This window comes from Sander vitreus, chromosome 4 (genome assembly GCF_031162955.1).
Source record: "Sander vitreus isolate 19-12246 chromosome 4, sanVit1, whole genome shotgun sequence".
Lineage (NCBI taxonomy): Eukaryota > Metazoa > Chordata > Actinopteri > Perciformes > Percidae > Sander > Sander vitreus.
Genome location: NC_135858.1, coordinates 24,277,427 through 24,293,132, shown reverse-complemented (window position 1 = coordinate 24,293,132; position 15,706 = coordinate 24,277,427). Strand labels below are relative to the sequence as shown.

Below are 15,706 nucleotides of genomic sequence, written 5' to 3'. Positions count from 1 at the left end.
CATTAAAGAGAAGCATTACAAAACTGATCCACGGATGACAAACATTTATTCACCTCTATCAAACATTTTCTTAAAGCATAACTATACAAACGTTGCATAGTTATTTTCATTCAACAATGATCTTCAACACAAGACAGATAGTGGTCATAGAGTCATGATTTACAGGTACCATTACAAGTTTAAGCGCTAAAACAGAACCCCAAAATAAATAAAGCCCACTTACAATCATAATGTTTTTTTCGTTATTAAATAGTGCAAAAGATCAAAAAAGTTTGAGTCCTATGAAAATTCATTTAATTAAGCTGGCAGCCAAGTTTTGATTTACCGGCTTTAGAATGCACATAGCTTGTCTTACAGTTAGTTGTACTACTGATGATGAGACACATCAGCCAATAAGACTAAACAAACTATCTGCATTATCATCTGCATTTACGTTTCACTTTGTGTCCACACATCTGTCCAAGACACACTTGGAAATCCGGATGCCACAGAAGCCTGAAATGATCTCAGACCTCAAACTCACCACTTCTTTTAACCACATACTGAGAAACATTCAAGGGTCAAAGGTTAGGCACTGGGTTAGTGGCGTGGCGGATGTACACCAGCTGAGCCACCAGTAACGGTGTGTAAGCGATTGTCAGAGCATCTCAGGCCTGTGAATGACTGATGAATCTCAAGAGACAGACGTTTCAGGCACAGACAATGATACAGTCAGTAGGTTTGCACTCTTTTTGTAGATGAGACGCTGTATGCAGCAGACACGTGGAGTTTCTGGTCTCCAGTGTCCGACTGTTAGTGGTTTGCCATTTTCACATTAAGGCTTGATTTTCCACAGCTGGAAATTAAGCAGAAGAGATAAAACTTTCATTAGAGAAAAACACAGACATCTTACAAACACAAACGCAGTATATAACAAGTCGGAATGTAGCATCACCAGCTTATCTCTCATTAGAGGAACAGTTCAACATTTAGTGAAGTATGCTTAATAATTTTCTCGCAGAGAGTTTTGATCGATACCAGTCTCATGTCTGTGCTATAAATAAGGAGCTAGAAGCCAGGATTCTATTATTATCATTTAATCTCTCTGCAAGTAAGCAAATGAATGAAATGATCAGTCACATCTTGAATTTGTTTAAGTCTCAATATCCATACTTAGATTAGTTTATTTGCCAGATGGCATGACTGTAGCAAGAGGGTTTCTAAGATATTTCTAAGATATCCTAGTAGGCTGCCTACAACACCAACACATGCAATTATAAATGGAAAATTGCATCATTTGCATGTAAAGGCCAAGTTGTGTGGTGTTTTCCCCCCAACATGCTAAATTACTAGAGTGGATATGTCTGAAGTTGTGACTGCCGATTAACTGTGCCTGGGTGCCCGTTTTGCCATGTGCTATCCACAATCGTGAGTAACGGAGCCTTGGTCAAATTCATACACCCGCCTGACTAATCGCGAGTCAATCAGAGCTGTCAGTCATGATGATTTCACCCTGTTTTTGTAGCAGCAAACAACTAATAAAACCCAAACTTATCAGAAAAATAACACTTGAACAAACATCAGCATGATAAGAACTACTTTAAATGACAGAAACAATCTTTGGCAAAATGTATTTGACGTGTACTCCAATTTTTTTGTTTGGCCCATGTCCCATCCACTAACACGGACGGGGCGGGATTTATGACATATACTGCAGCCAGCCACCAGCGGGTGATTGAGATGTTTTGGCTTCACTTATACAATCTATGCATCAACCTTATTATTTATTATTTATTTATAATTATAAGCTGTTGAGATAATCATAAAAGGGAGATCGTTAAAAAACTGTCCATACTTCAGCAGCTGAAGCCAAGATGACAAGTTTTAGTCCCTGGTCAAGCATGAAAATCACTGGATCCTACATTTCCCACGATGCAACTGACTCGTAAATACCTATGCTTGTTATCTCCATGAAAAAGTCAAACTTTAGAAAGCTCCCTCTAGAGCCACAGAAGGCATAATACCACCTGTTTTCACAGGCTGAACTCTGCTTCATGTGACAAATAAACTTGATGTGTAGAAAAATGAGTTGAGTGCCCCTTTAATGTATTTTGTTCTGTCTCTATAAACATTTTCTATAAAAGGTTCTCACTCTGATGTTGAAGCCGAGCAGGTCGCTGACCACAGCAGACACAGCGGACAGGATGACCACTCTGGTGAGGTTGTAGATCAGAGGGTTCACGGTCAGACCTAGCAGTCTGAATGGAATATCCAGCTCCTGGGGGAGGTAAGAGGGAAAACAGTGTCATTTGAACTTATCAACATGGGTCAACACCAGAACGTATTATAGATGTTATTAGGGATGTCCTGAGGTAATCGCAGTCATTTTTCACAACATAAGATAGTGCCAGTAGAGAGATGACTGAAAATGAGAAACGCAACAAAGTTTGCATCCAAACCAGGAACATTGCAGTTCATGGTCGGTTGAGGAACAAATCTAACTGACTGATATCAGCTATCAGTGGTAGTAACAGCTGTTATCTACATGGCCAACAGTTTTAGGCATTACTTAATTGGAATTGAAATGCCCTTGTGTTCTAAACTTTGGGCAGCGTTTAATATTTTTATATTAGTTTTTGTTTCTTAAAAATAAAACATTAGCATAAACATTGAAGGAAAGTTCTGATTCAGACTGAAAACTATTCAGGTGTCAAATGACTCTTACCTAAGTCAGGGTACATTTGTTGACTTAAATGTGCTTGTTAAATGCTGTGTGTAGCTGTAGTATGCAGTCGAGTATAAATAATGGTTTGAGACACAGTGTCAGTGAATCATTATTAAAAGACTTGGTTTAGGATCTGGGGGAAAAAATGATTTTGAAAACTCTTATAATACAGGCGTTTTCATAGTTTGACGGGGTTAATATACTTCAAATTCAAGTATTTACAATATTTTACAACAAATTATTGTACAAATTATTTATAAACAATTATGAGTGAAAGGTTTCAGTTCCGCTGTTGGGATACAGTATTCCATAGCAAAAATATCTACAATAAGTTAGATAAAGCCACTGTATTGTAAATAAAACAACAATTTCTTATTCAACAGCTGTAAAACAAAAGGAGCTGGATGTTGCTTACCTTCATCAGTTTTGTAGCCAGTTTCAAAACATTGTTTACTATATTGAGTTCTTCTTTCTTATTGGGCTTTTTCTCCATCTTGAGATACAAATTGATCTGCAACCAAGAACAGTTTTACATTCTGTAAATTGTACAATAAAGTCAAAGTAATGTATTCAAACCTACATTAAATGATATCAACTATGCATTAGCCAATGCTGTTGTCCATAGCGGTGAACCCACTGAGAAATAACCTGCGACTCCATGTGTTTTGCAGACACGGGTTCTTACCTGCTCAGTGAGCAGCACTGAGGAGTTACTGTATTTGCAGTTAGTCTCCGAGCCCAGCGTGGCCAGCCGTAACAGAAAGAGGACGAGGGAGGAGGCCCACACCATCAGCTCCCAATTTGTCAGGGACTCTAGGAATGTCTGGTGGTTGTGTAGTAGCTGAGGGAGGGCAACAAAAACAGAAAAGAAACAAAAATAAGCCCCCAGCACTTTGTTGTTGTGAAAATTAGGATGTCTCTGTATCAAGCAGAGCTTATAAAAATGTTCTATCTTCATTTCAGGTAATATGATTAGATGGTTGCATGTCTTGTGGCGGTCTACCTGTTACTTCATCTCTATGCAAAAATCACTATATAAACAATGTTAGTAAATGTGCGTTCTCTAAACAGATTGGATCTGTTCCAGCGGATAAATGACTGACCTGGGCACAAATGATGAATGAAATGGAAAGCGCCAAAAGGAAGATAGTGGAGACGATGACGTCAACAGAGCGCTGCGGCCCTCGTCTCTGCAATGAGAGAGCAAGTCAGTGACACACCGTTACAAACAAAGGCAAGTCCGTGGCAACCCCTGCAGTGGTGAAACCACGTACAGTAATAAAAGAACAGGGTGAGTGGTAAAGAAGGAGAATACAAACCCTGAGAAAAGAGCGTAGTGACAACCACATCTTTATGTTCTGGACTTTCTTCAGCCTGAAATGAGGGATCTCAGATTTCTTGGCCTTGCGAGCTGAAGTGAGGTGGCTGAAGTACTTAGCAAACAACAGTCTCTGTTGGGGAAACATGAACGTACGGATTTTAGCAGTCTTGCAAAGATTCAAGTGTGTGATTCTGTTTCAGGGTTTCTTAACTGCCACTAGAGGGAAGAGCAGCTAACATGAGATGAATAAACAGAATGATGAGTATGGATAACTTGTGTACCATCTGGATTAATTTAAGTACATTGCATCTTAAAAAAACAACAAAAAAAAAAACAATCAGCAGTAATACTACTTGATGGGGTTTTACTCCCTCAGTTTACTACATGTCTAGCCAGGCATGTCATACTGTATATTGTTGTTTTCAGGATAAGTCGTTTGAGTTTTTTTTGCCAGTTTGTCTGGTTTTTCAAGACATGGAGATTTCTGTACATAAATGGGTAGAGTTTTTGGGCGCCTGGATAGCGCACCTGGTAGAGGGTGCGCCCCATGTAGAAAGGCTTAGTCCTTTCTACAGTTACCAGCGGCTCCAGGTTCAACTCCGACCTGCGGCCCTTTGCTGCATGTCATTCCTTCTCTCTCTCACATCGTCAGCTGTCCTATATAATAAAGGCCTAAAATGCCCAAAAATAATCTTAAAAATAAATAAATGGGTAGAGTATCAGTGGTCTTGGGATATAAAAGCCATGTTGATTGGACATGCTCAGCCTTAGTAATGTTTAAAAAAAACATAGTGATAGTGCGAACCGAAAAAAGGCCAATATTAATGGATTTTGTCTCTCCTGTTTCTTACTTTTACTTTGGGAAATGATGTAACGGTTTGGAACAGTTACCATAATGTTTTGGGGGATGCAAGTAGGAAGTATAATATAGAAGTATAATATTGTTAGTGAGAGGCTACACCTTGAGTGATTATTAGAGGTGTTGAAATTAATCAAATAATCGATGCATCGAATCGTGGACATGGACGATGCTGCATCGATAATCAGCCGGGCCATAATCGATTATTTCTGTTTACAATTTAATGTATGCCTAACAACCTTTCTGTTTACATATTCTGTTATGTTTTGCACATTCAGGAAGTGCCATGTGCTCAGTGCTTTTGTTTTATGTATCCAATTTATTTAGTATTAGAGCACTGCAGAATGTTTTGTTTTCGAAGCTTGAAAAGCTATGAATTAAATATCCTATATGGCTTTAATAGAAAAATGTATTTGACGCATCGTGATGCATCGAGATATTGAATCGAAGACATGATAATCGTAATCGAAAGATCCGTGAAGATTCACACCTCTAGTGATTATGAGGCAATAACTGAAGTTATAAGGGGTATATTAGGGGTGTAACAATTCTCCCAATCCACGATTTGATTTGACTTTTGATTTTAGGTTTACGATTAGATTACATTTTATTTAAACTTCTTTTTTTCAGCACCAATGGCTATTCCACTGTTAGACAGTGTGGACTATTTATTCGTAGAGACCAACAGATTGTTGGTTTTATGCCCTGACAATTGTCAATTTAATTGAGCAACTGAGCAATTTAGCAAATTCTTCTTAAAAAGATAGGCTACTTTTTTTTAAATGTACCACACAAAGCCCATATGGTCAAATTTAAGTAACTTATTTAAAAAGTAATAATAACTTATTTCTCCACTCAATCTGGCACAGCTGTTAAACATAAAAACAAATAGAAGAGCCACTAGATGGCAGAAGGGTACTTTACAAAAACAGCTGCTCTCACCTGCAAAAAGCCCCCAGATCCTGCTCTAAATGAGGATTATATATGTTTTCGTTGTTATTTATTTCTCCTTTTGTGCCAGGGAAACAAAGAAATCGTCATTATAAAAACAACTGAACTGTACCTAAAACGCTGGTATCGGTAAGTACTGGAGTTTATGCACCGATCCGATACCACGTAATAAAGCCCTAAAGAAAAAATATGTTAAAAGTAGTTTATTTATGTTCTTTTTCTGTTATAACTGGATAATAAAAGAACGATCTGTGGCATTCATGTTTCACAAAGAGTTTAACCTGAGCCAGACCGACAACAAAGATAGAAATCATATCACATCCATACAGGGATAGTAGTATACAGCTGTTAAAACATAATAAAATATATGACACACTGGTATCGGATCGGTACTTGGTATCGGCCGATACGCAAGTTCAGGTATCGGAATTGGTATCGGGAAGCAAAAAATGGTATCGGACCATCTCTACTAGTATGTATCATGTCTATGTATTAAGATTTTACCGAGTTATGTCTCTAAGATGAAGGAACGCATCAATCAGGTTTTCTTTTTATTTCTTTTTTTAAAGATTATTTTTGGGTTTTTCCGCCTTTAATTGATAGGACAGCTAGGTGAGAAAGTAGAGAGAGAGGGGGAAGACATGCAGGAAATCATCTCAGGTCGGATTCAAACCCTGGACCTCTGCGTTGAGGCATACGCCTCTCAGTATATGTGCGCCTGCTCTACCCACTGAGCCAACCCGGCCATGCATCAATCAGGTTTAATGGGTTAAAATGGGAGCTGTTTTAATGTACATCAGTATAATGTTAGGAAAGTAAAAACTCATAGATTATTGTTGTTACTACTTTGTAAACATTCCATAGTGGAAAGACATAGCTGGAAATAAAAAGCAAGAGAATGATTCAAACGATACAAAGTCAGTGCTCACCTGTTTGTACGTTCTCTCAGCCACACACATCATGAAGAAGAACAGTCCTATGAGGCAGACTCTTTGCACCGTTGTGATGAAGTAAAAGGCGTAGGCCTGGCCATCATGCTGCCCAAACGCCATTTCTCCCAGCTCTTTTAGGGACAGGGAGCAAAGGCTCGACATGTCCAGATGCTGAGCCAAGTGGAAGAAAAAGGGAAGCAGCGCCAGGGTGGCGGTCATCAGTCCACCAAGCACAAGGTAACCCATACCCTGCTCCACCAACTTCACCTGGGAACCAGAAACACAAGAGAGGGATCGACAGGAGGCATCTTGTTATGCTGCAACATTTTTATGCTAATAAAAGCTACAGCAACAAAATATTTGTGTTGAATGAACACTCTCTAACATGTGATAATATCTGACAGCTAAATGTAAATGTTGTGACCAAAGTGAGAATATCACATTTTGGCATCTTAGTAATCATATAAAATGTTAATTCTAATTTGTATTTGCCAACTTAATAAAAAGACTTCACATTATTATATTTCCTGCCACAGAGGTGACGGATATAATATATTACTGTATTATATTACTTAGCTTTTTTATTTGTATATATTACTTATCGTTTATATTATACTTGTTGTAAGTGTCCTTATTGAACCGTGGGTCGGAGAGAAAGTATTTTCTATTGCTCTGTATGTCTGGTACATATTGCAGAATTGACAAACTGGAAAATAGTATGTGTAAATACTGGACTGGACCAGTTTCAGTTGATAACTTTTATAAAAATAACTTTTGTCATGTTTGCTTTAACTGTCAGTATACCCTGACAGTACTATATGAGACAGATAATATGTGAGAAACTCATGTTCCTCTCCCTCCTCTTGGTGCTCCTAATGGCATAAGTAAAACAACCAATCAGAGCCGAGGAGTCTCTAACACGGTGTCTCTGACTGCGTTTACATTGAGTTCAGTTTATTAGTCACTTTATTATCTCAAATGGGAAACTTGATATGCAGTCAGGAGTGCACATGCACATAATATTCAGTTTTTTGCCCTTATTCCAAAAAGACGACATTCCGACTAAGCCATTTACATGGCTAATGAAAGGGAATATTACACTAATATTCCTGTTTACATGTAGCTAGCCGTGTAAAACAAGATTTTTTTCAAAGTTTACCAGCAGCGGTGGACTTTTTGGACCGTGCGAACACCGCATCCCTCTTTCATTCCTTCAACCAGCTTCTTGAAAAGGACAGCATAGCGATGTGTGCGCATATCCCAAAACCTGTTGATATCCAAGTCTTTGATAATGTTTAAAAGTAGCTGTGTTTCTCCTTCTTATCGGGTCTCCAGCCTTGCAAACTGTTGGCTGGTTGGTTTGTCTACAGAAACCATAGCAACGCAAATTGCTAATGCCATTAGGAACACTAGGAAGAGGCAGAGGAACTTGATTTTTTCCCACAGATTATCTGTCTCATCTACAACTGTCAGGATCTCTCTTATATTTTCAGCAAATATGACAAAAACATATTTTTATAAAAGTTACCTACTGGAGCTTTAAGGGCTAGTTGTTTAGCTTCAAATACCTGCATTATGCTGAACATGCTGTTTTAGTTTTTAGGGTTAACATCGAGCAATCTTTAATAGAAGAACAGAATTTAATAGAACAGAATTAATAACAACATAAAGAGGATAAAGTGTACCCGTGTGAGGATGATCCCACTGATCTCCAATACTGACATGTCTGCTTTCTTACACTCGCCCTGCTCCCATATTATGGCACTGACACGGTCCTTGGATGGGTGACATGCCTGCAGCCAAGACAGCTGGTTCTGAAATCAAACACAATAAATAACATATAGTTTGTTGGTGGTTTCCAATGTGTAAAGTAGTGCAGTGTCGAGTTCTGCAATTGGGCTTACGCTAAATTTAGATTATAGGAGATGGTTATGGACATGAGGCAAACAAGTCTACAAAAAGTCCACCATAGGATTTTGACACATTTTATCGATTGAATATAACATAAGTCACAACATCATAACGTTGCATCCCTTAGGAGTGTTTGACATCCAAGAATGAAATATACCTGTACAACTACATGTTGATGACACAGTACGACAAAACCAGTCAAAGAAGAGTATTCAAGATTTTTGTTGATCTTACTCCGGTGATTCCCTGCTGTATGCTCTCATCATCGTTGCTCAGATTGGAGGTTTGTGGGAGCGAAATGCCAGCGGTGTACCTCCCGTTCGAGTCGCTGTCACTGCTCCCTGTGGAGGCGGAGTCAGGCCCTTGGAGAAGTTCCTCCCACAGTGTGTCATCAGTGTCGGAGGCGGGACGAGAGCCCACGCTCGGCCTTAGGCGCTCCACAGCTTGTGGCTTCCCCTTGATGGAAGCCCCACTGCCTTCCTGTTTTCAGTCAATCAAAGAGTGGTTTCGAATCACGCTAAACTGGACTAGGGTTGGTAATGAATAACAGATTAACTGTTAACTGACAATAAGACTTTTGACCGATCAATACTATCAGTTAAACAGTAAAAAACTATATTAAAACAAAAGTAAAAAAGTAATTAAGGACGGCTCTCTGCCGGCCATCCTACACACACAGTATGCCAGGTAGACACACAGCTGACAACCCTGAAGGTGAATGCGGTGGAAACTTGGACATACGCTTCTGAGGACTTGTGTCGGTGCACCGACGCGCAAGCGGTTCCAGAAAAGTGTCTGCATGTGTCTACAATGCACAGAACATCATGGTTGCGTTCCTATATGCCAACATGAAATGGTAAAATAAAGCAGATATAGAGATCAAACCACAGAGATTCAATTAGCAGCTACTGTAAGCAGCGCTTTTTCATTAGTCATCGCACATTTCTGATGTATGATATATGTGAGAGTAACAACAACACATTTACACACAACACACACAAGCTGGGAAGTGAGATCCGATCACAAGTGGTCACTCAAGGCCCATTTGGAGACACATTTTACTGCCAGGTGTACCTACACGTACTTAGAGCTGTCCACTTGTGATCAAGTCACTCAGGATGGATGTATATACCAGGTGAGAATGGGGCCTAACACAGTGTAACTATGAGGTTTACCTGAGGTCTTAATGTGAGTTTGGGGTTCGACTTTAGAGTTCTCTTCCTAACAGAAGACACTGGTGTAGATGTCGGCCATGTTGTAGCAGGGTGTCTCTCTTGATGAGATATTGGAAGAATTACTTCCACTGGTTGTAACCCCTCCTCTTCCTCACTGGAAAACTCATCCGATGCCCCAAATGACTTTCTTGTGGTCTTTGAGAGGATATCCGGATAGAAAATACATTTTAAAAATGTGTTCCAAAACATGCAGGAATTTGACAAATGCTAAAGACTTTACTACCATTGAGTGATATAAAGCGACCCACATTACACACTAGGCCATTAAAGCTAGACTTAAATACACTTGAATGTATTTGTACATCGAAAAGCCACTGAATGTACATTTTGCTCAAACCTGCAGAGTGTGGTCAAATTATGCTTACATTTCGACAGTGGACCTAGAGTTTCATTCTAGCTACTTTCCAATACAGCCTACCTGGATTTATTGAGTGTTTTCATTTATTTATTCTGACCATTACTTTTTACTGCGGTCATAAATTAGTTCCTTCTTTGATTGATACAGCAGTACTGAGACTGACGAGTGAGATGAGTGACTGTACCCTCCTCTCTTCTTTCCTGTACAATCGCTGGCTTTCTTCAAACTGCCCCTCCTGCTCTGTGTCCCTACTGCCGTTCTTTTCTTCAGATTTTTTCAGCCCTCTGCCCTTCCTGGGCCTGAAGGAGACAGAATAAAAATAACAGTCAAATGCGAGGGAGTGTAGATACAGCAGGCATTACAAAATGAGCTAAAACCACAGGAGTGAGTGAGAGAATCTTGGGGAGTATCAGAGAGGCTTTACTGAATAGAATAACTTTAGGCTGATTAAAGACCTTTGTCAAATCAGTTGTTTGATAGAAAGAAATAGTGCTAATTTGAAGTTCATGTTCATGGTTGTGTAATGTGGTAGCTTATGCATGTGCCAAGAGGTGAGAGTGTGTTTGTAAATTAAAATGAATGTGCAGTGCCTAACAATGAGAAAACCACCTCCGTCTGCGAGCAGGGCTGGTGGTGCGGCTGGCAGCTGGACTGCCCGAGGGCCACCGGCTGGACTCAGTCGACACAATCTGGCAGTGTACGGTACCCAGCAGCAGCATCAGACACATTGGCCCAAACACCTCGCTGGCACATGCCCCAGGGACCTCCAAGTACAGCACCACTGCTGCCACTGAGGGGAGCAAAACATTTGGCAACAGCAAACAAAACGGTCTCTTAGGGGAGCCATTAGAACAGAATTTATGCTTACTAATGAGGTCTTTCTGTGTTGCTCAAGTGTGATGGGTAACACGTTTATTGTTGCACATAAATGAATGTAAACTGTGACAAATGGAGATACTGAATCAAGCACATATCAAAAACCAGATACTGTATTTATTTCCTTTATTGACCGAGTGTCACTGTGCTTCGATGGCTTAGCAAAGTCAAAAGACAAAATCCAAAACGATTTTTTACTGCAGCCGCAGTAATGATGTAATAAGAACGACACACGCTCAAAATGTCACTGATGCAATAAATGTATACAGGAGTATAAAGTGTGCAGATTCTCTCCCTACTTTGTAAGTTAGTTTTAAAACCATTATTCGACGTGCATGTCATGTTTATTAATTTATTACAGCTTGGCTCCATATTCTTCTCTGTGGATCTAACAGCACATGAATGATTGTTAATGGTTTTATAAAAGAGGCTCATGAAGGGATTACTATTCTTCCAAATCTCTTCTCCAAGTGACTTTTAAGGATATATTCAGTAAAAGTATGAGCAGGACTGAAATATTTCGTGAATATGAATAGTGTCAAGACAACACAGAAGGAGTCAGTTTGCAGTTTGTAGTCTTTTACTTGTACCCTAGTTCTTGTTGTTAGGTAAATGTATAAATTCATTTTCAAATTCAGTTTTCTGAGAAACTTACAGCTCCTGTATGAATAAAATTAGATGAGAAATAGTGAGCTAACCTTGCATGAAGTACAGCACGAGGATACATGAGGAGATGGACTTGGAGGTCACCTGGATCCACCACTGGAAGAAGAACGGGAACAGGAGCACTCTGACCAGACCCTTTCGAGTCAGAGCTGTCCAGGGACTGTCTGGTTTGGCTTTGCTGAAAGTTGATCCTAAGGGTAGGAATGAGAAAGTCTCTTACAGAGCTGCATTGAAACCACTATAGATATGACAATGCCCAAGTTCACACTGCGGGCAATTTCGAATTGTTTCTCAAATCAGATCTTTAAGACAAACTGTCCGCACCATTATTTGCAAGTGCAAGCCTCTGGACTGAGACGCATCTGTACAAATCCGATTGGAATCACATTTTTTTTTTTTTTTTTTAAACACCTCTAAATGTAGTTTGGATCCGATTTTCCCGTCCAGACTTTCTAAAATCAATCTGGATTCAATCTGAATATACCAAAAAACTGATCTGGGCTGACAGTCTGGATAAGGCTCTCTCTCAACTATACAAAGTTTGTTTTGTTGCCTTTTTGTTATTTTACTATAATTATAGTGGCTGAAGCAAGACAAAAGAAAACAGGTAATTTAACAGAAGTTAGAGAAACAGAACATATACACAGGCAGAAATTCCATAGGTTGGGGTGGTATTAGCTGACAGGGGAGGCAGAAAATGTATTTGTTGGTGTGTAGCTGTGTGTATGCAGATGTTGTAAATGTATCTGTGATCAAACAAACTTAACAACAGACGGAGAACTACCCTTTATTGACCCTCACCTCTTACTAAGTCGACATCGATGAGGTCTGCTTTGATGTGACCCGTCTTCCTTGGTTTGCTGTCCAAGCCCTAGATGAATGGCAAGTGTTATTTTCGATTTAGTGGTAACGCACAAGATAAATACACAAATATTTATTTATAATATTTACACTTTGTAAATGTCTCACATTTAGATCTGTCTGCTCCAGAGATTTCTCCCAGACTTGTTGATCATAGGCCCCAATCTGTAGCAACAGAACTTCATACATTACATAATAACATAACATCATTTTCATACAAATTAAGCACCAGAGGGTTATTTACTAAAATCGAGTTTGTCCATATTTACAGCACCAAGGTTTTGCCCAGTTTCAATCAAAGGGACTTTAAAACAGAATGCTTTTATATCGGTTTCTGCAGAGACTGAGGAAAAAGAGAGGCAGAGCTGATCAGAGTGTCTGATTAAATGCATTGAGGTGTATGGCTGTAAAAACTGCCACGAAAATAAACTGGGTATTTAAAAGGAATGTATTTAAAAATGAATATGAACCAATGACATTTTCATCTGGCATTTAAGGACAGCTAATTAAGAGCCTCATACGTATCCCAATGGTGAATATGAAACAGACATTTCAAAATACATGTGCATAAACTGTTGTAAATAACATTTAAAAAAAAGGTAAAAGATGGGAGTATTTCTTTTGGTGAAATGCAGCTGAGCTCATACTGTAACATGAGTTGAAAAATGACATTGGTGTACAATGTTGTTCCCATGGCAGCCTCAGTAAATATCCCCCTACAGGTTTCAACATAACCTGTTGAACAGAGAACACCTGTTTTTCCAACTTTATTTGGTCTGTACACAGTCATACAAAACCAGAAAAGGTACATAGGAAAAACAGGTGTTTTTGTATATCTATGAGCAGTGGTCCTGTCAAATAAACTAGTACAATAAATCCATTAATGTCAGTCTTGAACTGGTGTGTGCTAGGTTTTCTCCGATTTATTAATATAAAACATGCCATTTCAAATCAAAGTCTACATTAAAAAACAAAAATGCATCAAATAGTCGCACATATCTTTATAAATACATTTTCTACATAAATCTCCCAAAATTTCACACATGTACACTTATAACTAGGGCTGGGACGATATGCTTTTGTCCCGATCCGATTGTTTCCCGATACATGGGTGACAATTCGATTTGTATTGCGATTCGATAGTATTCAGCATTGCTATTTTCTTTTCCTTCTTTAACAAAACAGAAGTTGAACAATACACTTCCAGAGACAATATATCGTGAGACATTTCTAAAAAGTAATTGTTTTCTAAAAATAATGCACATCACATGTCAGTCTGACATTTATTTCATTTGTAAAGAAGAACATAACTTCAGATTTTCTGCATTTTCTGCTTTCGCTCTGTTTTGCTGGATACCAATGTAGTTGCCGTCGGCGGTACCGTATAAACACAAAATATTTAGGTCAATCATTGGTTTAAAAAAAGACGGGAAATACATCACGATTCTAGGGAAAAGAATCGATTCTAAAATCAGCACACACAAAAACAAAATCATGATACATATACGATTTTCATATAACATAAATGTATAGCCGTTTCTGTGCCAATATCACAAAATTCACATTTTAGATGCCATACCTGTGTAGAATGTGGTTTGTTGGATACATTTAAATAAATAAATAAAATGAATGTAAGCTTTTAAATAGGTCTTTAACAAAAAACATTTGTCTTACCTTCTCTTGATACCAGGCTATTCTGGCCATTGTCATCTGATGCTGGAACCAGTGAATTCGCAGTCAGGCCATTTCACAGAGTGCAGGAGACAGAGAGGACTGGGCAGAAATCCAGATTTGTTCACTAAACAAAAAGCGGCACAAACACATTAAACCTGACATAAAAGCAGTGGTGGAATGTAACTAAAGTACATTTACTCAAGCACTGTACTTAAGTACAATTTTGAGGTACTTCCCTAGAGTATATCCATTGTATGCTACTTTATACTTCTATTGCACTACAACTCAGAGGGAAATATATTTACTTTACTTCGCTATATGTATTTGACAACATTTACTAGTTACTTTACAGATGCAGATTATTAACACAAAATATAATCAACAAATAAAGTATAATGCATTATTATGGATGATATACATATACCAGCTGCAACATGAGTGATGCTTAACTTACACGTTAACGATTTACTAATCTAGTGATATTATATGTATTATTCTGAAATGTATATATTATTCTGAAACGGGCCATTCTGCATTATGGATACTTTTACTTGTGGTACTAGGGAAATTTAAATGCAAATACAAATATACTTTTACTTAAGTAAGGTTTTGAATGCATGACTTTTATAGAGTATTTTTGCACTGTGGTGTTGCTACATTTAACGTACAAGTAAAATATATGAGAACTTATTCTAACATTGCATTAAAGCAACACAAAGAAAGACAATGGTTAACAGAGGAAGACATACAAAGTTAGCTTTACGCGCATTGTGTAGATGTAACGTTAGTTTAGTTATGAAGCAAGCATCTGTTTACGTTTCACTAAATCGTTGTAAGTAAACGTTAGCTAACAGTAGCTGCCTGTTAGCAAGCAGCTAAAGTAACTTACCTATAATGAAACAGTACGGGTTGATTTGACACAAACTGGAGGACAGCCTTAATAATCATAACAAACTGGTCGTTAAATACTTTCTTTTCATCGGTTTCAGGAGCGCTGCAGCCTCTTGTTGTTAAACGGAGCTAACGTTAACGTTACTAGCTAACGTAACACGCCTTTACCTCAACTGACACTTTTCGACGCGATAAACGACTTGCAAACGTTGCATTTCTAAACTGTTTCTTCACACGCCTGTCTAGTTAACGATACGTTTATTTCAGGTACCCTGAACTTCATTAACTTTAGTTTTGTTTAACATTTGGCTCTTCCGCTTCTCTTTTCCGGGGTTTGTGTTTGTGGCTTTGTTGTGCTCGTGTGGGATTTTCGTATTCCCTATGCATTGTCTCTCAGGCTGAGATTGACCATATTGTCGCCAAGGCTGCATCCAGAATCCTTTTCCGTGGGTAAGATTGAGACAATA

At 38.6% G+C, this 15,706-nt stretch overlaps 1 protein-coding gene across 2 annotated transcripts; it reads right to left on the bottom strand.

The window, feature by feature from the left end:
• Window positions 1–29: 29 nt before the first annotated feature.
• phtf1 (putative homeodomain transcription factor 1) lies at window positions 30–15,618 on the bottom strand. 2 transcript variants are annotated; one of them, XM_078249110.1, is made up of 17 exons: window positions 15,238–15,617; window positions 14,349–14,472; window positions 12,783–12,839; window positions 12,615–12,684; window positions 11,846–12,004; window positions 10,881–11,061; window positions 10,456–10,570; window positions 9,854–10,048; window positions 8,913–9,158; window positions 8,453–8,581; window positions 6,765–7,034; window positions 4,024–4,155; window positions 3,808–3,894; window positions 3,390–3,545; window positions 3,120–3,215; window positions 2,132–2,257; window positions 30–835 (listed from the first exon to the last, which is right to left on the bottom strand). In XM_078249110.1, exons 2-17 carry the CDS (start codon window positions 14,382–14,384, stop codon window positions 815–817), a joined length of 2,076 nt encoding a protein of 691 aa, XP_078105236.1. In that variant the 5' UTR covers window positions 14,385–14,472; window positions 15,238–15,617; the 3' UTR covers window positions 30–814. The 2 variants fall into 2 exon arrangements, with proteins under 2 accessions (XP_078105236.1, XP_078105237.1); XM_078249111.1 differs by lacking the exon at window positions 9,854–10,048 and having other exon boundaries at window positions 15,238–15,618.
• Window positions 15,619–15,706: the final 88 nt, after the last annotated feature.

Excerpts from the sequence above, each read along its gene's own strand:
- phtf1 (XM_078249110.1), bottom strand. The coding sequence starts at position 14,384 with ATGACAATGGCCAGAATAGCCTGGTATCAAGAGAAG. Across the intron at positions 12,005-12,614 it reads CGATGTCGACTTAGTAAGAG|GATCAACTTTCAGCAAAGCC; the intron begins GTGAGGGTCAAT and ends TCCTACCCTTAG. Across the intron at positions 9,159-9,853 it reads AACTCACATTAAGACCTCAG|GAAGGCAGTGGGGCTTCCAT; the intron begins GTAAACCTCATA and ends GACTGAAAACAG.